The sequence below is a fragment of the Alexandromys fortis genome, unplaced genomic scaffold (assembly GCF_014885135.2).
Source record: "Alexandromys fortis isolate MF-2015 unplaced genomic scaffold, M_Fortis_MF-2015_v1.1 scaffold_35, whole genome shotgun sequence".
NCBI lineage: Eukaryota > Metazoa > Chordata > Mammalia > Rodentia > Cricetidae > Alexandromys > Alexandromys fortis.
In genome coordinates, this window is record NW_026067913.1 from 6,719,722 (window position 1) to 6,745,577 (window position 25,856).

Consider the following 25,856-nt stretch of genomic DNA (forward strand, 5'->3'; position numbering starts at 1 on the left):
AAAAAAAAAAAAAAAAAAAAAAAAAAAAAAAAAGTAAAATTACATATAACAAAACAGTTATCAAGCAAGAATTACAGTTATAATATTTAGTCTACTTGCATTAGGCAAAAGTTAAAAAAATATTCTTTGTGAGTATAAAGTTTTGATCTAATTTATCTTTTATTATAACTAAGGAAAACTATAATTATAACTATCTGTCTTCAATGCCCATGTTGGGAGCCATTTGTAAATGGAGACTATTCTTTAATTTCTGGCTGCCATGACCCAAATAATCATATAGAAACTATAATAATTACAACATTGTTTGGTCAATGGCTCAAGCATATTCCTAGCTAGCTCTTACATCTTAAATGAATCCATTTCTATTAATCTGTGTATTGCCACAAGGCTGTGGCTTACCAGTAAGGAAGGTCCTGGCATCCTTCTTTGGTAGCTACATGACATCTGCCTGACTCCACCTTCTTTCCTCCTCTATCTCTGCTTGGAGTTCCTTCCTTGCTATATTCTGCCCTGCCATAGGCCAAAGCAGCTTCTTTATTAACCAATGGTAATAAAACATTCACAGCATACATAGGTGTAGGCAGGAAGATGAAGAATTCAGATAAGCCTGGGCCAGTGAGTTCCAGGCCAGCAGGGCTAAAGGAGACTCACTCAGTCTTAAAACACAAAGCAAAGGGGCTAGAGAGATGGCTCAGCGACTAAGAGCGTGTGCTGCTCTTGCAGAGGACTGAGTTCCCTTTCCAGCACCCAAGTCTGGCAGCTTACAACGTCCTATAACTCCAGCAGGGGTACCTGCACTAACACACAAACACACACACACACAGATACACACACACACTAAACAAACAGAAAAAAAATCTTGGAACCAGTGAGATGGCTCAGCAAGCAAAGGCACTTGTCGCCAAACCTGATGACCTGAATTTAATCCCCAGATACCATGTGATGGAAGAAAAGAACCAACTCCCTCATGTTGTCCTCTGACCTCCACCATGGCATGTATGCAGGCAGGCATGCTTGGGTGTGCACGCGCGCACACATACATACACACAAACACAAATAAATCTAATTAAATGTTTTAATCTTTAAAAATAAACTGGCTCCAAAATCACAGAGAAACCCTGTCTCGGAAAAAAAAAAAAAGAAGCAATAAAAATAAACAAAACCCACAAAATAACACAAACGTCTGGCAAGGGTACTATTTCCATATAGTATTATATGGAATAGACGTATTTAGCTACAACAGTGGTGTAAAGACAGAGGCGAGTGCTTGTGATATATCAGGGAAACAAACAGCATGTGGTTAATATCCCAGTTAATAAATGGCAATAGCAGTTTCCCCAGCTTGCTATTAAAATGTTCACAGGTACAAAGAACTAACAACAAGGGCTATGCCACCTTCAAGGCCTAGTTGATATGAGTGGCCTGGGCTGTCACCTGGGGCCATGTCATCCGGGCCAGAGAGGCTGCAGATGGCAATGTCTGGGTCCATAGCCCTACAGCAGCCAGTGTCTGAGATGACGTCTGTGGTTCCTGTCATCACCAAGGGCTGTGTGAATGACCAGGGTCTCATCAGACACCTGAGACCATGTCGGTATCCAAGGACTATACCACTGCCCGAGCTATATTGATTTGGGTGGCCTGTGTTGCCCCCTGGGGCCATGGAGATGCCTGGCCCAGGCCACCGCCTAGGGCCATGTTTGGCTCTGTGGCCCTGCAGCAGCTGGGGTCTGGGGTGATGTCTAGGACTCTGCAGATACCCAGGGTCTAGTCAGGCATCTCAGCCCTTGTTGGTGCCCAAGGGCCATGTTGCCATTGGGGCCGTGCTGATCTGCGTGGCCTGTGCTGCCAAGGGGGGCCATGGTGATGTCCAGGGTCAAGCTGACCCTGGGGTAGAGAACACTGTTGAGCCAACCCTGACAGTGCGAGAACAGGATATCTGACTCAGACCCCTCCCCTGTCTGCCATGCGGTGGCATGGGTAAGAGAAAGATGCCCTCCCCGCCCTTACCCATAACCTGTGGCAGGTGAGAGAGCTGGCCCCGGGACCACAAGAGTAGAGACAGCACTGACCCTCACCAGCTGCAGCACACTAGAGCTGTTGCCGGGGATGCAAGTGAGCCATCTCTGAGGCTGTGAGAGCAGCAGAGCTAAACCCTCCCCCATCTGCCATGCGGTGGCCTGGGTGAGAGAAAGATGCCCTCCCTCCTCCACCCCTTGCTACCTGCAGCACACAGGAGAGGGGGCCCTGCCCCTACCTGGGAAGCACACTAGAGCTGACCCTGCTGTCAGGGGCATGGATGAGCCAAATTTTTGCCCAAGCTTTGGGTAAACAGATTTAACTCAGGTAAGTATAGTTTCAAAATTAAATAAAAACATTCATTTAGAATCCATTCTCTTTTCCTTTCAAATCATATCTTTAGGAAAAAGACAACATATTCTTAATTGAAAAATCTTGCTTCCAAGTTAAAAAGGAATAAATCAGGCAAAGACGGGCAAGTAACAAGATCTGAATGCTGCACATCCCCAAAAGCTGCTAATGACTTTCCAGGGGATGAGGTGGGTGTGAGGACAGGACTCGTGGAGCCCAGGCTATCCTTGCACTCACTCTGAGAGAGAATGGTTTTGAATTCCTGACCCTCCAGCCTCCATCTCCCAAGTGCGAGGATTACAGGCACGTATTACCACACCTCAATTGTTTTCTCCTTCAATTCTGTGTTCGGTTCAGGAAGTGTGTCTAAGCTACACATGGTGGAAATCCCCTCTGCTACACCATCAACCAGGAAGCATCTATAAAACAATATAATGATGTTTACCATCCCTTCTTCCTCAGCCAGAGTCAGAGTATTTAAGTCCCTTCTGGGGGATTTCAAGACCAAGTGAATGTATTCCACAGGTGAGACTCACTGAAAGGCCCTCACACAGGAACCAGAACAAGCACTTACTTCTTCATCAAATAAGGGCGAGACATGGCGTGAAGAGCAGCTGAGCACCGAGCACAGAGAGGCAGAACAGCACGCACTGATGCTGCACGGGCTTACATACACACAAGCAGAACCACCGTCACACTATACGACACGTCACTATTGAGCTGCACAAAGGAATGCTAGCTAGCAGCATTCAAAAGGAACTCCCAGAGAAGAGTGAGAGACATCTCAGTGGGTAAAGGAGCTGGCCACTAAGTGTGGTGCCCTGATTTCCACTCCCAGAATTCACACAGCAGAAGAGAACTGCCTCCCAAGTCATCCTCAGACTTTCATATGCATGCCATGGCACATGGGCAATTATGGGTACCAAATAAACACGTGTACACACACACACACACACAATTTTTTTAATTCCCAAAGAAAGGTAATCACATATGTGATTATTGAGGACTCGTTTTAATACTATTTACAGATTTTTCGTTTATCCTGAAAAACTGGGCAAACTCAACATTTTTATTTCCTTTTAAAGAATAACTTCCCTCCCTCCCTCCCTTCCTCTCTCTGTCTCTCTCTCTCTCCCTCTCTCTATCTCCCTCTCCCTCCCTCCCTCTCTCTATCTCTCTCTCTGTCTCTGTCTCTCGTGTTTCAGCAGATGAAGTGATAATGTGTTCTAGCTGTTGGGTATCAGTGTGGGTGAATGCATGCACATGTCTGTGGAGGTCGAAAGTCAGTATCATGTGTCTTCTTAGAACATTGCCAAAAAAAAAAAAAAAAAGAACATTGCCCATTTTAATTTTGAGATGGTCTCTCACTGAACTTGGGCTCATCAATTTGACTAGACTGGCCAATAAGCTCTAAAGAGCCACCTGTTCTGTGCCCTCACCCAGCCTGCGTTTACAGCCAAGGAAGCAAACTCAAGTCCTCTGGCAGGCATTTCATTGACTGAACCACCTCCCCAGCCCCCAAGAGTAACTTTGGGTATTGTTTAATTGGAAGTGAGACCCCAGCCCTCTGACACCCCTATTTCCAAGGAGCCTGGGATGATTGAAAGCGTCACCCCAGCCCCTCAGGGCGCCAATGGAGCAGAAAGTGCCATCCCAAGCCCCCGTCCCTTGGGAGTTGCCTTGGTCCGGGACTCCACCTCTGGAAAAGCCGGCCAAGAGCTGACCCCTACCCAGGGAGGGTCAGGACTACTCCCACAGGCTATTTAGGCTGCCACAGAAGAAAAAAAAAAAAAAAAAACGTGGTCTTTGGGTTTTGCATGCCCCCGCCCAGCCATGCTTTCTGGGCCCCCCAGGAGCACTGTAGTAAACATGGGCATTGATTCAGTCTAATTTGGTCTGATTGGAATTACTTGCATTGGGAGAGAGGCTAGTCTTAAGAATATCCCTAGCAGGTATCATATAATTATTATCTTAATCAGATACATGATTAGTTGGTAGAGAAGTTGTGAGGACTGGAAAGAGGCTATACTAGAAATAAAGCCAGCTAGGTTTGCGTCTTGTCTGCTGGGTTGGCTGTTACCTTGGTAATCACCTCACTTTTCTAGGTCTCCAGTTCCTCAGGTGTAAAACAGGGCTATTACTGCCTACCTCAAAGAGCTGGTTTAGAGGCACTAAAAAACTGAAGCTAGTGAAATAGTTCAGTGGGTAAGAGTACTTGCTGCATAAACATGAAGTTTTGAGCTTAGATCCATGGCACTCACAAATACACCCAGACACGGCACCATGCAAGCATCTAACTCCAGAGCTTGGGTGGGGTGGGGTACAGGCAGAGCTTGCTGGATGTCAGCCTAGTTCCAGGTGAGAGACCCTGTTCTCAAGGGAATAAGACAGCGAGAGTGGTAAAGCAGACATCCCACTGCGACATCCCACACACACACTGGGCAAAGGCACATGAAATGTAGTACACATTCACACACACACTCACACAAACAGAAGATTGGATGATTTCATGTCAAAAAGTCTATACTACAAAAGCCCCATTCAATTGCTTGCCAAAATAACTGCTTACCAAAAAACATTTCCTTCCCCCCACACCCCATCAACAGGATTTCTCTGTGTTAACAGCCTCAGAACTCACTCTGTAGACCAGGCTGGCCTTGAACTCACAGAGTTCCACCTGCCTCTACCTCCAGAGTACTGGGATTAAAGCTATCACTGCCTGACTTCCGGGCTATTAGAACAACTATCCCTACTTCCTGTTTCCTAGTGATAAATGTGCTCCTTTATACAAGAGTAGATAAGTGCCTGCTAAGACTAATAATCTTTGCCTCCCTATATATCATAACCTGCTGACCTGAAACTTTCTTTCTCTGTAGCTCAAGCCAGCCTTGAATTAGCAGAAATCTTCCTTCTGCCTCTGGGTGCTGGGCCTCAGGCATGCACTACCACACCCAGCTCTTTGGTTTTAAGAGCTCCCCATTTCCTTTCTGTCCTCCACACGGACAACTTTACAGTCTCCACACAATCTCTACCCTCAATGGCCGACTTCACTGAGCCAAGTGAGATCTTCATTTATAAAGCATGATTAACCACCATGTCCTCAAAAGCCATTCATTTTTAGACGTTCTCATACAAATGAGACAATTATCGTCTAACTCAGTTTAACACTGATTTTAAAAGGAAAGAAAGGGATCCTCCTGCCTGTTTTCTAAGTACGGAGATTACCACCATGCCTGGTTTGTTATTTGTTGTTGTTCTGGTTTTTCTGTTCTCATTTAATGAAAACACAGACACACACACCAAAAGAAAATGGGGGACAAGCAGAGAACCGTAAAAACCCAAGAAGGGAGCACGTATAAGAGAAACAACACTAAGTCTGACCTGTTAAGTGATTTTAAAGTAGCTCCAAGGCCAGGCCTGCTAGCACATTCTGGACACTGAGGCAGGAGGACTATGAATTGAGATCCAATTGGGTTACACAGTGAGCTCCTATCAAAAAAAAGGCACAAAAGAAAGAAAGGGAGATGGGTGAAAAAGGAAGAGTGGACGGAAAAGATAAGAACGCTAGGTAGAAATCCCAGGGATATCCCGGTAACACTCAGTAGCTCCAGTGAGAAACCCTGCACACCTCACCAGTGCTTCCCCGCATGTCTCACTTAGACAAATAAATGAACAACTAAAGACCAGCCAAGAGCTGGAAGATGAGTCATCCCAGCAGTCATCGACGGCATCAAGGGAAATTCTATGTTCCTGTGACCTTTGACAGAGTTTAAATTGATTTCATTATTCCTGCTAAAATTACGGCAACTCATACTCACACACCTATTCCTCTGTCATGACTAAGCAGATATTCAAGCTAAGCATTACTTTTCTATCCTCAAGAACATACATAGGCACAATGAGGAGACAGAACTACTAACACGATGTGGGCAGCATGCATTATTTAGTGCAAAGACCTGGGTTTGAATCCCGGTTTCACCACTCAAGATGTATAACATTGGTAACTTGGTGTCTCCTCTAAACCTCAGCTTCCTTCCCTGTAGAGAAAATGCTTCTCCTAGAAAGTTACTACTAACTGATGCAGCTAAATAAACACAGCTTTGACAAAGTGTAAACATCTGCCCATTGACGTATAATTAACCGTATTTGTGGTATACCTACACATACCACGTCTTCTGGAAATTACAGAAGGTGCTCGTCCCTCAAAGAGTTTGGAGTATCACCAGAGTGAGAACAAATACTGATATGAAAAACCCTACAAGAACAGAGTTGTGTAGGTGAAGGCTGCTTGTTCGTTTCCCCGCTGCCCAGACCCAAAATAACCACACAGAAACTGTATTAATTACAACACTGCTTGGCCAATCACTTAAGCATATTGATAACTAGCTCATATCTTAAATTAACCCATTTCCATTATTTTGTATTTTACTATGAGGCTCGTGGTTTACTGATAAGGTTCTTGGGTATCTGTCTCCTTTGGCAGCTACATGGCACCTCTTTGACTCTGCCTTCTCTCTCTCTAGGTATAGATATCTATATATTTCTATCTCTATCTCTATATCTATATAGAGATATAGACACATATCTTTTACAGCATGGCTATATTCTGTTAAGCCATTAGTCGAAAGCAGTTTTTCATTAACCAATGGCAATGAGACATATTCATAGCATACAGAGGGGAATCCCACATCAGACTTGTTATAGGATTAATACATGCTATAAGTTCAAAGGAAGCAAGTGAAGACTACAGAAGTCAAGAAAGAAAGATAAGGAAGAGAAGATAGAATACAACTATAAAGGGGAAAGGGGAATATTAGGACTACTGGACAGAAAGGGCTAGATGGGCGGTGGTAGGTTTATGGTAGAAGAGGGAATATAGGGAGGGATAACTAACACTGAAGAGCTTTTGAAAAAGCTACATGGAAACTTACTTCTGGAGGGAGGGAGGGAGGGAGGGAGAGAGAGAGTTTAAAAGCCTCAGTTGCAGGAATGGATTACATCCTTCTGAGTTGCTAGCCAATGTGGTCCCACAGACCCCCAAATACTGCAGGCTGTTGCAACTGCTCTTAGTTACCCTCCAGAATTTGGAGATAAAATCCTATTGCAGAATTGATCAGTCGATCACTTACTTGAATCCACTTACATAAACATGGAGAAACCAAGTGGATACTGACCTGAAAGTCTCCGCCGGCTAGCTTTTGTAGTGGTGGAAGGCAGTACACATGCTACTGGATGAAAAAGTAATCATTAATCTCACCCAATTGTGAACCATTCAAGCTGCAATAACAATCCGCCTGGTGAGATATGTCTACTGGTACAATCGTGGCATAAATGTTATGGGAGTAATCAATAACTTTCTGGTTGGATTTAAGGCCAAATGAGATGAAACCCCACAGCCAAAACTGTTACGGAGGCCAAGAATCAGTGGGCAGATAGTCATAGGCCCTAGGGAAGAATCTATCGCTATTATTCTGCTAAATGGACATAATATTAGCACGACTTCTAATGGCTTCCTGCTTTACCCATAGAGTGCATCTCCAAACCATCAAAAGCTGCTTCTTTTAGTATAAGTCAACTGACACAGAGGCTTACAACTGGTCAACATGCACAGAATGAGGGACTTCATTAGTGCTCAGCCCTAAATGGGACATCTCTATCAGGGATCTTTGTGGAAAGGGATGGAAAAACTGTAGGAGTCAGAGCTGGTGGATGGCACCAAGGGAAGTGTTTTCTGGACACAATAGGGTAGTTGCCCATTTGAGCCCACAGGGATGGTTACAGCACACACACAAGACTTTCACAAGCTCATAACAGACAAAATCCCAGCGTGGAGGCAGGTGGGGGTGGGAATGAAGTCCACGCTCAGCTGAAGATGCTAGCATTTGACAGCTGCCGGAAGGATCAGTTTCCCTTAACTGTGCGACACCTGGTACAGAGACCACACTCTAGGACAGTGCCCCACACCCAGGAGGAGCTGGGCAATACAGATTAGACTCCAGGGTAAAAGACGGATCTGGGGGGAGTTAGGGGGTGGATCTTACCAAAATCCACTGTGTGAAATTCTCAAATTAATAAAAAAAATAGTTTAAAAAAGTCAAGAAAGACAGAAAAGGCACTTTAGAAAGCCTTGAGGCCTTGGAGGTAAGAACACATTTTAGGGGAAGGGGAAGGGGAACTAACAAGAGCTCAGCGCTGGTGAGTCCTGGCTGAAGCAGTGTTTGGAGAGGGGAGGTTGAGAGTCAGGGCCTGAAGTGTAGGCTGTGGTTTAGGAAAAGTCAGCTTCATCACAGGGTGGGAAACTGCACCACATTTTTTGAACAAGAGGGGAATATGATCAAATCGGTGTTCTGGAAGACTAACCTGGCAACAGAACAGGGGGAAGGTGCTGGAAGGAGAGAGTCTACACAGGTAAACAGGCAGGAATCCGCAAACCGAGTTAATACTAAATGCCCAGGTGATACAGAATTAGTGCACGTGGAACAGCAGAGGCAGACATGAGAAAATCCAAAAACAGGACTAGTGACTGGTTAGATACAAAGTCAAGGATTAGAGAGGAGACAAAATGAGCTTTAGTCATTTTGGTCCAGGCAGCAGATAAAGAGGAAACCACAGGGGAAACGCAAAGGAGAGAGCACCTACAAATCCGCTGGGTTTGCTTGTTTGTTTGTTTGAGACAGTCTTACGGTGTAACTTAGTTTGGCTTGGAATTCCCACACAGACCAGGTCGACCCTTTAACTCACAGAGATCTGCCTTTCTGTGCCTTCAGAGTGCCAGGATTAAAGGCACATGCCACCAGGCCCAGCGATGGTTTATGTTTGACATGTCGAGTTCATAATGAACACTCAGAAATGGCTCATAAAACAGTTGGCTACAGTGATCTTGCATTTAAAAATAGGATCACGGCAGTGAGATTGCTCAGTGGAAAGAGGCAACTGCTGCCTAACCAGACAGCCAGACTTCAGTCCCACGTGGTAAGAGGACAGAAAGGACTCCTGAAATTTGTCCTCTGGCCCCCATACTTGCATCATGGTGCACGCACATACACGCACACACGCGCGTGCGCGCACACACACACACACATGCATGAACGCATGCACACACACGCACTCCATTAAATAAATGTAATTAAAACTTTTATCCCAAAGCAATAGAAATAAATTTAAATTAGGATTTAAGTACTAGTTTCTAGTTTCATTGACCTCACAGCTAACAGGGACATAGGCTGTGCCTTGAACCTCACCAATTAGCACTGTAACCAGCGGGTTCCACAGGAGACCTGTCAGGTTAGTCTGGTACTTAATAACTAGTTTTTCCTAGCTATCTGAAGCATCTCTGACAGTAGGTGTGGAGGCCTATGCCATGAACATTTGCCATTTGGCAAGTGACTTAGGACAAAAGCATCACAATCTCCTCCCTGCAAAGGTCTGGCCTATGTCTAGAGCAGTACAGGCTCCTACATTTTATGGGTCCCCCCCACTAGAAAGAGATACATTTATTTCTTACTCTGCGAGGAGAGAGTAGGCAAGGGTGGTACCAGATGAACCTGCCTGTTTTCTTATTATATAGGGTCCACCTACCCATGTAGTCCCAGTTGGCCCTGACTTCTTGATCCTCCTGCTGAGATTAGAGCAGGATGCTACCATACCAGCATCCAAAGCATAGTTTTGGAAAAAAGAATAAATGTTTTAGGCCTCAAGACACCGGCAGAAAGTACAGGAAAGGTGTCTTAGCTGCAGTCGGATAGTTCCTGGGTACCCACCATACTGACTTCTTCCCACGGCCCTGGCCACTCTGGCACACTACCTGACAAGCTGGGCCGTACCTTCCCCCGAAACTATCCCCTGCAGCCTTTCTCATCTCAGAGAATCTGAAATAAACACTCAGCCCAAAAAGACACACGCATGTGTACAACTGGAGCACGCAAAGGAGCTGCAGGACTCTTGTTCACATGGCGGAATATGATCACTCCACTCTAGGTCCAAAGCACCAGACAGTGAGCCATTAAATGCTGGGTGCTGAGACAACATGAACTGTCTGTGGATTCAAGTCACCTGAGCAAATCTGCTGCCGGCATAAGTGCAGCAATTCCAGAGAACAAAACAGACCCACTCTTTAACCCGCCAAGCGATAGCTCAATCTATGCATGGTGCGCTCTTGCAATTATAAAACCTCCAAACGAGAAGCCAGCACTCCTGAGCACAGGAAATCACATTTCACTTCCCTGCAGCTGCTCCACAGCTCAGGCCCCTGCACGAACACAGAGGAAATGCGCCTGGAGGCCTTATTAACAAAGGATGGAAAGCCCCGAACCTCACACTTCCCAATTAGCACTGTGGAGGACATAAACTCCCGGGCTTCACTTCCCTGCGTGGAAGTCTCCCCACCCCAGAACCAATCTGCAGTTCACACCTGTGCTAGAAGCCAGAGCCAAGCCAGCTTCAGTTCCCACTACACCATGGAGCCACACAGACAGGTTATAGGGTTTTGTTTTTGCTGGTTTTCAAGTTAATAACTTTTGTAAACCAGAAGCAATGCAATACAACAGGAAGCCTTTCTATATCCCATTTGGAAGCCAAATGAGCCGTGCTACCTACTCCACTCAAAAATTTAATCTCATCGCTTTAAAAACAGAAAAGGCAGCCAGGTGGTGGTGGCGCACGCCTTTAATCCGAGCACCAGGAGGCAGAGGCAGACAGAGCTCCATGAGTTCGAGGCCAGTCTGGTCTACATAGTACCACTGTACAAATGACAAGACAATTTTCCAGGGCTTAGGGATGCTTTATTTTGTTTGAGAGTGTCTTATTATATGACCCTGGCTGGCCTGAACTCAGATCCACCTGCTTCTGGCTCTGTCTCTAAGATCAAAGCATCTGCATCCACACCCAGCAACTTTCAGTATTTTCAAAATACTTGCTTAACGGAGACTTTCACACTATAACGAGGACTTGAATTATTTGCATCTTGAGTGAACCTAAGTGGACAGTGCTTCTCTAGGAGAGATGCTCAGAAAGATGCTGCTCTGGGAGGACAGCACCAAGGATGCACCGTCTCACAATCTCCCTCTGCACAACGTTTACCCTGAAAGTGGATGTGGACTTTTTTTTTTTTTTTAATAATGAAATTTTAAAAAACACATGAGTGCATTGGTGTTTTACCAGCATGTACATCTGTGTGAGGGTATCAGATCCCCTTGAACTGGAGTTAGAGACAGTTGTGAGCTGCCATGTGGGTGTTGGGAATTGAACCTGGGTTCTCTAGAAGAGCAGCCAGTGCTCTTAACCACTGAGCCATCTCCCCTGCCCAAGTGTACTTGTTTAAGTCTGTTTAAGATACTTTCTTTCTCCCTTTCTCTCTGTGTATTTGTTTAAGACACCAATTCTCTCTCTCTCTCTCTCTCACTCTCTCTCTCTCTCTCTCTCTCTCTCTCTGTGTGTGTGTGTGTGTGTGCGTGCGTGCACTTGCATGTAGAGGCCAGATGTTGCCACTGGATGTCTTCCTCAATTATTTCCTATTTTATTATTATAACTTTACTATATTTATTTATTTAGCATATGTATGTGTGTATATTCACACGCATGTTATGGCACACACATGTAGAGGTAAGAGGACAACTTTGGGGGAATGTGACCCTGGAGTTCACATGTTCAGATCGGCTGTCTTCGCTTTCCTAGCATGGGATTACACATGTGTACCTCTGTGTTCAGCTTCTACATGGGTGCTGTGGAGCAGAGCTCAGCTCTTCATTCTTACAGGGAGAACACCTTACCTGGCTGTAGAGTGTCAATTAAAAAACTAGAATTAGAATTTAAATCATATACAAAAGAGACAGAACAATAAATCCCCATGCGCCTATAAAATAAGTTGACCTGAGAATTCGGGCCAACCCCATCCATCCCAGCCCCTATTTTCCTTATTTGTTTGTTTGTCTGAGACACGGTTATGTAGCCTAGGCTGGCCAGGGACTCACTACATAGCCCAGGCTGCCCTTCGGAGTGCTGGGGTCCACATGTGAGACAGCACAGCACCCCACTCAAATTCTTCATTCTGTTTCCCATCTACAGCCAAAAAACTGATCACCGAGACAGCACATGCTCTCATTTTTTGTTTTTTTTTTTTTTTTTTTTTTCGAGACAGGGTTTCTCTGTGTAGCCATGAGTGTCCTGGAACTCGCCCTGTAGACCAGGCTGGCGAGGATGTGCTGTCCTCTTCTTGCCTCCCAACCTGACAGCACAGTATTCAGACTGCAACCTCACAAACCCAAATCACAACTTCCTCTGTAGCCCTGGCCTTCAGGGCTCCTCCTTCAGCTCTGCACCACAGGACGATCTGCCCCCAGTTCTCTTTCCTAGATAAAGAAGCTGCTTGGCAACAGGATCTTAACACCAAAGTGCCCCAAATGGGCCTTGGCAACCATCGGATCCAACCTTCTGTTCAAAGACCAGGAAGCAGGAAGAGAGCAGCAAGGGAACCCCTCCATGATTACAGAGAAATCCAGAGGCTGGAGAGGGGCTCCGTGGCTGACAGTTCTTCCAGAGGACCTGAGTTTAATCCTGAACATCACCTGTAACCCCAGCTCCAGGGGCACCAACATCTCTGGCCTCTGACAACACCTGCACTTACGTACCCATTCCCACAAACATACATATCGTTTAAATTTTTTTTAATCTGTTAAATAAACTGATATTTGCAAAATATTAAAATGCTGCTATATTTATTCATTTGTTTGCTCACTCGTCCATTTGTATACGTTTTAATAAATAAAGCATACCAGAAGATCAGAAAAGCAAAGCTAGCCACACTAGTCAGCCATAGAGGCCAGGCAGAGGTGGCACACACCTTTAATCCCAGCAGCCATACTAGTTAGGCGAGGTGGTGGTGGTGGTGGTGCATGCCTTTAAGACTAGCACTAGAGAGGAATTTAAGGTTGGATGAGACAGAAACTCTCTCTCTTTTCATACTGAAGATTTCATAGAGGTAAGAGCTCTCTAGTGGCTTGCTGCTTTGCTTCTCTGAACTTTTATCTTGAACCCCAATACCTGTCTCTGGGTTTTTATTATTCGTGTTACATTCATTCATTTAGGTTTTTAAGGCAGGATCTTATGTAGGCCAACCTGGATTTGAATTCAGTGTGTAAGCAGAGAATGACCTTGAACTCCCAATTTTCCTGCCTCCACTTCCAAAGTGCTAGGATTCCAAAGTGCATGAGCCACCATGCTTTTTATTAAATTTTAATCTCTTAAAGCAAAGATAATCCAATGTGGAAGCTGTCAGGAATACAAGGCATACTTAACCTTTATTAAATAAAGAAAATATCTTATTACATTTTTTAGTAACCCAGTAACTCCTAAACATGGCTTTATCCCTTAGCTTCTTGTATTTCCATCCACATGTGCCTCTCAATCCAGCATTCCTCTCAGAACTGCCCTAAGACATTCTCCACAGCCAAAAGTCACCATGTCATGCTAAAAGAGCTGTAAGTACACCCCTGGCCTTGCATAAAACGAAATTCATGGAGGCATTAAAAGAAAGTACAAAAAGAGTGCATTATTTCAAATCAAATCTCATAAAGGAAACTGAACTCCAGTTGGTAAAATTCCAGGAAAAGTGGCTAGAGAGATGGTTCAGGGGTTAAGAACACTGGCTGCTGTCCAGAAGACCCGGATTCAAATCCCAGTACACACACAGACTTACAACTATCTGTAACTCCAGTTCCAGGAGATCCAGTGTTCTCCATATTGTGCACAGTTACACACGCAGGCAAAATGCCCGTATACATAAAATAAACTTTTAAAAATCCAGTAAAGCTGGGTGGTGGTGGCGCACACCTTTACTCCCAGCACTTGGGAGGCAGAGGCAGGTGGATCTCTTGGAGTTCTAGGCCAGCCTGGTCTACAGAATGAGTTCCAGAATGGCCAGGGATACACAGAGAGACCCTGTCTCAAAAAAAAAAAAAGATCCAGTAAAAACCAAATGAGAAAAAGTGAAGAGCAATGCAGAAATAGGTAAAATATTCTAGGAGGAAGGAAAAGTAGGCGGGCGGGTGGGTGGGCCCTCACAAGGAACGCTCAGGTGTGAGCGCTTCTGCTGTGTGAATGCGGAAGTGAAGGCCACTGCGAGGGGTGACTGTTTTAAGTTTCCAGCCTTCCTGCACTTACTGACTTTCCTAATTCCTTCACCTTTATAACCAGAGTCCACACTTGGTGACCCAGAGATCACATGTCTACATTCAGGTGTCCAACTGTGGAGTTGGGGAAGAAAGGAAGGGGATGAGGTTCGGAGATGGTTCTATCACAGACACACTGGGCTAACGTCTGTACGTTAACAAGTAGTTGTTCATGAATGGACATCCTAAATAAGCACACCAAAGGACCGTGTAGAAGAACACAATTCCTGGCTTTTTAAAAGCCGCTAAGCTCCCCAGATTTACCATTCACCACACTTTTTTTTTTTTAAATCTGGGGATGGGGAATCCCATGATTTATCTTAGAAATAGCAAGATCAGGGAAGGCGGAGGATATGGGAGGAAGGGAGGGAGTGGGAACTGGGACTGGTATGTAAAATGAAAAAAGATAGTTTGTTTTCTTTTTTTAAAAAATACAATTAAAAAAGAAGCAATAACAAGATCTTCAGACTCAAAAGAGACAGTTCTGGCGACTTTCTGATAAAGAGCTTATTTTATATCTGCGGTGTCCAGCTGCCACTCCAACCCACACTAGGGATTTCTGCCCTCAGATTTGAAACAACTAAGAACAAACCCCTAAAATCTGTACAATGCTGATCAGAGCAGCACACACCTGTAATCCCAACCCTTGAGAGAGGCAGAGGCAGGAGGATCTCTGTGAGTTCAAGGCCAGCAGGGTTTACACAGGAGTTTGGGGTCAGAACTATACAGTGAGATCCCGTCTCAAACAAAAACACTGCCCACCACAAACTATACCGACATTACATCAGGCCTTACACTGCTGCCCTGTCTGTACCACAGGTCCTGTATTTAGAAGAACATCAGAAGGCCTCCTTTCTGTCAATCACCTGAAAGATGCTATCAAGTGAGATTAATGGGTTGATTTCAATGTCACCATGAGAATTCAAACACAGGTACCACACAGAAATTGCCTTCCTCCTTCTTTTCTCAGCAAAGAGAATCCCAAATTATTGGAATTATTTAAAAAGTTTTAAACTATAGGATTATCAATGATCTGCCTTGTGTTTTCTTTGTTGTCTTTTATAAATGGTTTTTATTTATTTATTTAGTGTGTGTATATGCACGGCGTGCATGTAGAGGTTAGCAGGTGAGTAGGTGGAGTCAACTCTCTTCCCATGTGACTTTTGGAAAATGGAACTCAGGTGGCAGACCTGGTGGCAAGTGCCTTTACCTGTTGGGCCACCCTAATGGACGGTCCCCTTTGTGATGTGTGTGTTCAGGATGTGTATATATTACGTGTGTGAGTGTGGGTGTGTGGAGGTCAGAGCGGAACCCTGGGTGTTCTATTATGTGTGTGAGTGTGGGTGTGTGGAGGTCAGAGCGGAACCCTGGGTGTTCTATCATGTGTGTGAGTGTGGGTGTGTGGAGGTCAGGGCGGAACCCTGGGTGTTCTATTATGTGTGTGGGGGTCAGAAGGGAACCCTAGGTATTGGTCTTCACACCTTCTACCTCTTGGTTTTGCTGCTGTGCAAACCATAATACCTAGCCTGCCAGATTCCTGGGAACCTCCTGCCTCCCCGGGTCCCCTCTGCAGGAACACTGACTGCTATTACAGGCCCCTGCAGTATGAGACAGGCTTTCATGCTGAGATGACCTCATGCTTGAGACAGAAGCTTTTACCCCACCAGTCACCCCCTCAGCACACTCTGGTTATCTATTTGACTGATTTTTTTTCTGTTTTGAGACAGGTTTCACTATATAACCCAGGATGGCTGTCAACTCTTTCATTAAGATGATATTTGAGAAACTGGAGACATGGTTTGGTAGTTAAGTGCACTTTCTGCTCTTGCAGAGGACCTAGGTTCAGTTCCTATCATCCACACGATGACTCACAACCTTCTACAACTCCAGTTCCAGGTGATCTGACACCCTCTTCTGTCTTCTGCAGGCACCAGACATAGAAGTGGTACACAGACACAAGTGTAAGCAAAACACCCATACACATTAAAAAAAAAAAGATACTCAAAAGCAAAGTAAGAAACCCATGTCTCTCCCACAGCCAAATGGTCAGTTCGAGGCTAGCCTGGACTACATAGTGAACTTGAGGCTATCATGGGCTATACAGTGACACCTATTTTAAACAACTCACAAATAAGAAAAAAAAAAGTATTAAAACTATTCAAAGTCTGTCTGTCTATCTCTCTCTCACACATACACACTTGCATACTATAACTCTACAGCTCAAGCCATTTCAGCTCCCAAGATAGCCCCAATATCCCTGAAGAACGCCCCAAGAAAAGTCTGTCTGGTCCACTCTACACCAACATCAAGTTCCGGCTGCAGGAGTAGACACTGGGTCAAGGTCAGCAAGTACCCACTGAAGGAGCTCCATGCCATGGCCACAGCTTCTGTTCACCTTGCTCGACTGTGAAGCTCTGGACAATCCAGCTGGCTATGTCTAAATATAAGTTGTTTTGCCATTTTAAAAAGTGGACTATTGGGCTGCATAAATAAAGTGACTTGCAAAGATAAATAATGCAGCTCTTTCTCACTGATACTATTTATTTTTTGTTTTGAACAAAATTTCCCTAAAATGTGCCCATGTAATAGTTCTGATTTTAAAGGCTATCAGAATACATTTTTGTTTTGTTTTGTTTTTCTGAGACAGGGTTTCTCTCTGTAACAGCTCTGGCTGTCCTGGAACTTGCTTTGTAGACCAGGTTGGCCTCTGACTCATAGAGATCTTCCTGCTTTCTGCCTCCCAAGCACTGGGATTAAAGGTGTGCACCACCGCCTCCTGCCCAGAATACATTTCTAAACCAGAAACATCAATAGATATAACCCCACATAAAACATCTCTCAAGTTCCCTTGAGACTCTGTATGTTTGCATGCACACGCGCGCACAAGAGCATGCACACACAAATGTGCATGCCTGTGTGGTGTACGTGTGTGCATGCAGGTGCCTGAGTGTGTTTGTGGCTATCTTCCTCTACTGCTTTCCAGCTTACTCTGTGCGGCAGGTCTCTCACTGAACCTGGAGCGTCCTCTAGATGGCCAGCCATGGAGTTCCCAGGACCTACCTTTACCCCTCCCGAACAATTAACTGCCACACCTGCTTTTCTGTGGACACGGGGAATCTCAGCTCACGCTTGCATGGCAAGTACTTCGCCCTCGAGCATCCTTCCCACGCCTCAATAACGCTTAAGAATAGAAAAAGGCTTGAAACCAAAAATTTCAAGAAATGCTATTCCAATGTATTTTTAAATGTGCAGGAAAAGCATGACTTTACAAAGGAACATTTTTTAAGACATGGGAAACAAAGGAAGCTACTTAAAAGTGAATCTATAATTTATACGATAAATAATTGCTAGATGTGTCAAATTACTATGAGGGGCAAAGGGGAAATGGGAGGAGAAACAAATAAAACAAGGCAGGATCACGGAAGGAGTGGTCCGTTTTACTAGTCTCTCCACCTGTGCACATGTTGGACATTTTCCTTAATAAAAGATTAAGGAACTCATCTGTCTACCTGTCTGTCCGTCCGTCCATCCGTCCGTCCATCCATCCATCCATCCATCCATCCATCCATCCATCCATCCACTTTTGAGGCAGTCTTATGTATCTCAGACTGGCTTTGTGCTCACTGTGTAGCCAAGGATATTCCAGCCTCTACTTGCTGGAACTGCAGGTGTGTGCTACCACATCAGGTTTATAAGGAAATGGGGGTTAAACCAGGGCTTCTCCAGTACTAGTCAAATGTTCTCACAACCACCTCCATTACCAGTCCTAAAGTACTGAATTCTTATGTGAGCAATTGTCTATAAGAAAAACAAAATAAAAAAACTGACTGTTATTTATTTATTTTTGTTAAGAATAAAGGACAAGCCAGGTTTGGTGGCGCACGCCTTTAGTCCTAGCACTTGGGAGGCAGAGGCAGGTGGATCTCTCTGAGGCCAGCCTGGTCTATATGATAAGTTTCAGGACAGCCAGGGCGACGTAGAGAGACCCTGTCTTAAAACAAACAAAAAATAATGGACGAGTCAGGTGTGATGGGCTGTAAACCCACATTTGGGAGGTAGGGGCAAGAGGACTATGGGCCACCACGCATGGCCCATTTCTTTTTTCTTCTTCTTCCTTTTGCGCGTCACGGATGCCCACACAATTAGATTATTTGGAGTTCTGCTTTGCTCAGTTAAAATTCACACCCACAGCTCCTCTCTTTACCTGCTACCACTCGGCTGACTGAAAACAACATGACAGCGACATGTCAGTCTCAGAAAGGTCCAAACCTTTCACAGGACTGACTTGCCCAGTGACCTAGAATATATACATTACGCTATTGCCACCTGGTGGCTAAACTGTCTAAGCACAACAAACAAATGTTTAAAGCAGGAAGTGTGGTTAGTGCCCCACACTTAAAATCCTGGCAGTCAGAGAGATTGAGACTAGCATCATGAGTTCAAAGCCAGTCCGGGCCGGGGCGATGGTGGCGCACACCTTTAATCCCAGCACTTGGGAGGCAGAGGCAGGCGGATCTCTGTGAGTTCGAGACCAGCCTGGTCTACAGAGCTAGTGCCAGGACAGGCTCCAAAGCCACAAAGAAACCCTGTCTCGAAAAAAAAAAAAAAAAAAAAAAAAAAAGCCAGTCCGGGCTACATAGTTAATATTAGCTCACCTGGGCTAAAGATTGATTTGTGCCTAAAGAAGTTGTGTACACTTTTAATCTCAGCAGTGTGTGTGAGTGTGTGTGTGTGTGTGTGTGTGTGTGTGTGTGCATAGACAGGTGGATCTGTCAGTTTGAGGCTAGCCTGGTCTACATAGTGAGTTCCAGGACATCCAAGGCTCAAAAAATAAAGAAAACAAAAGACTTGCTTTGTGTCTCGAAACCAATTAATTAATTAACTAATTAAAAACAGAAAAACTAAAAAGTTGCCTTCTTTGCTTGTGTTTCTTTAGAGATGTGTTCTCTCTACCCCGCAGAAATCTGCTGTGCAGGAAGGTCCATCAAAACATCACATTACAAATGGCCATTCTCTGCCTGCTGTATCTGAGAGTCAGCTGGCAGCTTTGGAAAACCCTAACCTGGACCTCCCCAAGCCAGGAGTTAAATAAGGGACTTAAGATATGGAGAAAAGAGGGGAGGAGTACGAAATGTTTAGGAGTGGGAGGTTTCTGAAGCTGGAAGCGGGGAGGGGGGCTCTTCCCTGGAGCCTCCAGAAGCGGCATGACAGCTTCTGGATTTCACACGTCTAGCAGCCAGGACCGTGATAGGATAATTCCTGTGACTTTAAATTGTCCAGTTTGTGGCATTTCGTTAGGGCAGTCATGGGAAACTAGTGCACAGCACAAAAGGGCCTGCACAGTAGCCTGAATCTTAATACTATGTACTATCAGTGTGTGTGTGTGTGTGTGTGTGTGTGTGAGAGAGAGAGAGAGGGGGGGGGGGGGGGGGGGTGTGTGTGTGTGTGTGTGAGAGAGAGAGAGAGAGAGAGACAGAGAGAGAGAGAGACAGAGAGAGAGAGAGAGGGAGAGGTGTGTGCATGAGTGCGGGCAGGTGCATGCCACACAAGGGTATGAAACCAGAGGGCAATTTCCAGAATTTGGCTTTCTCCTTCCGCTGTGGTTTGGGTCGTGGCTTGGGTTGTCTGGCTTGCATGAAAAGCACACACGTCAAAACTCACCACACTAAACACCTGATGTGCAGTTTCTTCTATGCCAAACAGAGTCCAATAAATCTGTACTTAAAATAATGCGAATCTGGAGCTGGAGAGACGGCTCAGCAGACAAGAGCACCCACAACAGCCTGTACTTCAGCGCCAGGGGACACAGTGTCCTCCTCTGTCCTCTGTGTCGTTCACAAGTGCACACTCCGCCCCACCCAGTTCCACCACACGCACAGATGTACACGTAAGTAAAAATAAAAGAAATCTTAAAAAAATAAATTAAAAACAGAAATGTCAGAGGGTGGGGCTCAAAGTGTCAGTGTGCTTAAGAGACTTCTGTGCTCTCCTAACCAGGAACTGGGGATAACAGGTGTTTTATTATTATTTTGCTTTGAACAAAAAGTACTATTTGGGGGAAACACAGAAGCCCAAAACCACTTCAATAATGCCTCTTTTGGGTGCTTGTGGAGGTTAGAGGACATCATAATTTATTTGAAAGTAGACAAATAAAATTTATCTGCATTTAGCAAATCGCTCCTTGGTTTATACTTCATAATCCCAAATTATAAGCATGCCACAGAAAGTAGGCGGTCCTTTATCATCCAGATGTCTGTAATGTTCCTAGAACCAAAATAATGTAAAATGTTGGCTATAATACTGGCTAATTTTTTTGTTTGTTTTGTTTTTGAAAGGGGCAATTGCAGGCATGAACCACAGCACCTTGTAAAATATTGTTTTAATATATATCTCTAGTAAATAGCACGTTAAGATGAATCACCCAGTACCAAATTCCATGTATTGGAAGTCTCATTCCTTGGTATCTCAGAATGTTACTTCAATCGGAGAAACTTTAAACTGAATTATGTTATAGTTGACACAAGGTCTCATGCAACTCAAGCTGGTCTTTAACTTGTTATATAAAAGAGAATGACCTTGCACACCATCTCTCCTGTCTCCACCTCCCAGAGAGCTGGAATTACAGGCCTGAGCTGTCTTATACAGCTGGGGGACACCCTGAAGTAGTAATGTAGACTCTGGTGGGTTGGCTCAGCACTTGGAAGGCCCTGCCTCAAAAAAATAAAAAAATAAAAAAATAACTGGAGCGATGGCTCAGAGGTTAAGATCATTGCCTGCTCTTCCAAAGGTCCTGAGTTCAATTCCCAGCAACCACATAGTGGCTCACAACCATCTGTACTGGGGTCTGGTGCCCTCTTCTGGCCTGTAGGCATACACACAGACAGAATATTGTATACATAATAAATAAATAAATAAATATCTTAAAAAAATAAATTAAGGTAAAATGAAGTCATAAGAATTGTTTGTTGGGGTTGAGAGGTGGCTCAAAGTACAGGCTGTTCTTCCAGAGGACCAGGGTTCAAAACCTAATAGCCAAGCCGGGCGATGGTGGCGCACGCCTTTAATCCCAGCACTTGGGAGGCAGAGGCAGGCGGATCTCTGTGAGTTCGAGACCATCCTGGTCTACCAGCTAGCTCCAGGACAGGCTCCAAAGCCACAGAGAAACCCTGTCTCGAAAAACCAAAAAAAAAAAAAAAATGCTGGCTGAAAAAAAAAAAACAAAACAAAACCTAATAGCCACACGGTAGCTCACAACCACCTACAACTCCAGTTTCAGGGAAATTGGTGTCCTCTTCTGGCCTTCGAGGGCACTGGGAAGGCAAGTGGTACACAAAACACCTATCACTATAGAATCACTATAGAAGCCATTTTACACCAAGAGGTGCTCAGGAGAAACCAAACCTGCCAAAATCTTGACCTGGGACTTTAGTACCGGTGTCTGTGAGAACACAAACTGTTGCTGCTTACAGCATTTAGTCTGCGGCATTGTGGCATTTTGTTCTGGTAGCCCTAACAAACTGGTATAAACAGCAACGACACAAAATAAAAATCGGGGCCAGCAAAATCGTTTAGCAGGTGGAAGTACTTGCTGCCAAGGATGATCCCCAAGACCCAAATGGTGGAAGGAGGGGACCGAATCCCTCTAGCATCTGCATGTGGTCACCAGATGCATGTGCCCACATGTACAGAAAATAACAAATGCAATTAAACACTAAAAACAAGGGGCTGCAGCCAGACTATAGAATGCAGAGACCCTGTATCAAAAAAAAAAAAAACTAGCTAAACTAAAATAAAAAAATAACAACAAGGGGCTGAAGAGATGGTTCAGGGGTTAAGAGCACTGAATGCTATTCCAGATGACCCAGGTTCAATTCCTGATATCTGCATGGTGGCTCACATCTGTAACTCTAGGTCCAGGGAACCCAGTGGAAACCCAGTGCCCTCTTCTGGCCTTAGTGGGCACCAGGCACACAGTGGTATACAGAAATATAAGCAGGCAGAATGCCCACATACATAAAATGGGATTTAAATTTTAAAAAGTTACAAATAAAAACTGATAAAAGACACAGTAGCCGAGGTCGTCTCCTAAGGCCCTTGATGGGGATGTTTCTGCCTCCTCACTACCATGCGCTGCCTGGGGAGGTGAAGCTGGGGTCAGCTACATGTGAGTGAAGTGGCATTTTGTTGTTGCTGTGTTCTTTGTTTTGTTGGGCATTGGTATGAGGATGCTTTCAACCCTGCTTCTCAGACTTCAAAATCTTAGCTTTGAGCGTCCTAGGACCAGTTCCCCATGGGTCCCACAGAAAAAATGTGCACTACCTGTCCGCACCCCTTTCTTTTTTCCGATTTTTTCTTTGTTTGTTTTTGTTTTTCAAAACAGTCCTAGCTGTCCTAGAACTAGCTTTTGTAGACCAGGCTAGCCTCGAACTCACAGAGATCACTTGCCTCCTCCTCCCAAGGGCTGAGATTAAAGGCGTGCGCCACCACCACTGCCCAGCTTGGCTTTTTTGAGACAGGTCTCTCTACATAGCCCTTACTGTACTGAAATTCGCTATGTAGATCACGCTGGCCTTGGAATCATAGAGATCCTCCTGTTTCTGCCTCCCAAGAGCTAGGAGGTGTGCACTGCCACCACGCCTGACACCCCCTTCTGTCGGCTGAGGGCATGGCTCATTAGAAGGGTGCTTACGTAAGCATAGGGGAGGCTCCAGGTCTGATCTGTAGTATGAAAACAAAAACAGAACTCCAAACCTGAAGCCTCCCTGACTTCTCGAGCAAGGTACTCTGTGGACTTTCTACCTTCCGCCCTCACTTACTTTTGGCCCATGTTAGTCACGTGAACTATTTTCTAGGTACCCACCCGATACATCTAGTCAACAGAACTCAGTGCTCTTGGGTTTTTCTTTGTTCTTGTCTTTAAGACAGATCTTTCTACAGCTGGCCTTGGCCAAGCGAGTCTACTGCCTTCATCTTCCCAGGCACGAGGACTACAGTGTGCCATGTCTAGCTTCAACCACCCTCGGTGAGCTAAGCTCTGTGGGAAATACTAAATCACACAACCACAGAATGACGTCCACAAATTCACTAATTCACTGTTTTGTACAAGCAAACAGTGTGTCATTTGATGGGAAGGACTCAAGCATCCAGAGTGTTGACCCATGAGAGTCCTGGAATCCATCCGGACAGATATTGCGAGATACCCAAATGATCATCCACACCCCTCACGTTCTGTCCTCCAAGACAACTCTTTTCCTGGCCACTCTTCTTCTAACATTTATGTGTGTGTGCACGTGCGTGTGTGTATGTGTGTGTGTGTGTGTGTGTGTGTGTGTGCAAGCCAAAGGACAACCTGTGGAATCAGTCCTTCCTTCCACTATGTGTGTTCTGGTAATCAAACTCAGGTCATTGGACTTGGTGGCAATCGCCTTTATTGGCTGAGCCATCTTGTCAGCCCCATGCCTATTTTTGAACTCAGTGCTCTTGGGTTTTAACTCCCCCAGGCATGGGCCACCATGTCTAGCTTTTACACGAAGGTTAGGTATCTACACTCAGGCCCTTGAGCTGACATAGCAAGCCCTTCACCTGGTGAACCATCTTCCTAGTCCTGTGAATAGTTTAACAGAACAGTTACAATCATTCATTTATATATTATCCATTGTTGTTTTAATTATAACAAAACCAAAACATTACAGCAGAGACTGTATGGCTCACGAAGCCCACAATACTCGCTATTTGGCCTTTACAAGAAAAAAAGTGTTGCCCTCTGCTCTAGACAAGCAATCTAAGAATACAAAAAAGCCTGTCAGACTCACCCGAGGTGTTGTCTTCTTATACTGGTCACCACCATCTATCACATCCCTCATGATTTTTCCCTTGAGAAATTCATATTCTTCTGGACTCAGATGAATAGACTCTAAGGCTCTACCACAGCTTGAACAATGGCCACTGCAATTGCAACGTTTTATATTAAATAATGTCTTGGAAAATAATTTTTTCTAAAATTAGTAATTCCAAAGCACAAGGAAACAGAAATGTAAGACAAAAAAATAAAACCTTTGTGATCATCACATTTGTTTTTTTTTTTCCCTTTTTTGTAAACCTCAAAATATCTATCAGTATGCCAGAAAATCCAGAAAAGAAAATCACCTAGATGAAAAAAATTTTTTTTCTACAAAAATATTTTAGGTATATGTATGCTTTACATTAGAAGAATCACGGCGTGGGGGGGGGTGACAGAGAGAGACGGCAGAAAGAGCTAGGTAAAACTTTTAGTCATTCCTAAAACACAACTAGGTCAGTCTTCTAGGGGCAAACATCACTAAGGTTTAGCAAGAGCTCACAGTAACATTTAGAGTACTCCAGAATCTGTCTACATGCCTGTAATCTCAACACATGGAAGCTTAAGGCAGCAGGATTGTTGTATGCTTGAAGCCAGCTTGGGCTACAGATGAAGACTCTCAAAACAACAGAGATTTTTCTCCTCTCAAGAACTTTATAAATTCTTGATTATCCTACCCCTAAGATGTCCTTAAACATTTTTTTTTTAGTTATCAGAAGCTTCCCTACCCCAAAGAAGATTTACTTTTAATTATGTCTGTGGGGTGTGTGTGTGTGTGTGTGTGTGTGTGTGTGTGTGTGTGTGTGTATGTACAAGTGTGCAGGCAGAGGTCAGGTGAGAGCAGACAATCCCCTGTAACTAGAATTACAGGCAGTTGTGAGCCACCAGATGTGGTTGCTGAGAACGGAGCCAGATCCTATGTAAGAGCAGGAGCAGCTCTTAACCACTGAGCCATCTCCAGACCTTCCTACTTTTTTTTTTTTTTTCTGGTTTTTTAAGAAAGGATTTCTCCATATAACAGTCCTAGCTTTCCTGGAACTTACTTTATAGACCAGGCAGGCCTCAAAGTCACAGAGATCCACCTGCCTCTGCCTCCTATGTGCTGGGATTAAAGGCATGCGCCACCACTGCCCAGCTGAGAGCTTCCTATTTTTAAGCCAGTACCAACAGAACTTACTATATCTGAATCAAACAAATTGAAGACAAATAAGGGTCTTTACCTTCTCTGGACTGTAGTGAACTGTCCTTTCCATTGTCTTCCAGGAATGCTACAAAAAGAGATTACAAAACCAGATTATCAGAATGTTAAAAATTCCTACTGAGTCTAAAGATAATCACTGTATTTAGACATTCTGTAAGGAAGAGATCAGAAAAGTTCAGAATACTTTCTTCGGATGGCTTTCACAACGACTGCTAGGATGTGGTTGAGGTTAAGGACCAGACAGCATTCTACTGTATCCTACAGCATCCCTTTGGTTCACCTTCTG

General features: G+C 44.6%; 1 protein-coding gene across 2 annotated transcripts in view; it reads right to left on the bottom strand.

The window, feature by feature from the left end:
• Positions 1 to 25,856, bottom strand: part of Prorp (protein only RNase P catalytic subunit) — an 89,106-nt gene that overhangs the window by 59,886 nt on the left and 3,364 nt on the right. For both annotated transcript variants that reach the window (XM_050138865.1, XM_050138864.1), the window contains exons 3-4: positions 25,590 to 25,637; positions 24,344 to 24,476 (exon numbers count right to left, since the gene is read on the bottom strand). In XM_050138865.1, the coding sequence (XP_049994822.1) occupies positions 24,344 to 24,476; positions 25,590 to 25,637 (181 nt within the window). The remainder of the gene's footprint in view (positions 1 to 24,343; positions 24,477 to 25,589; positions 25,638 to 25,856) is intronic.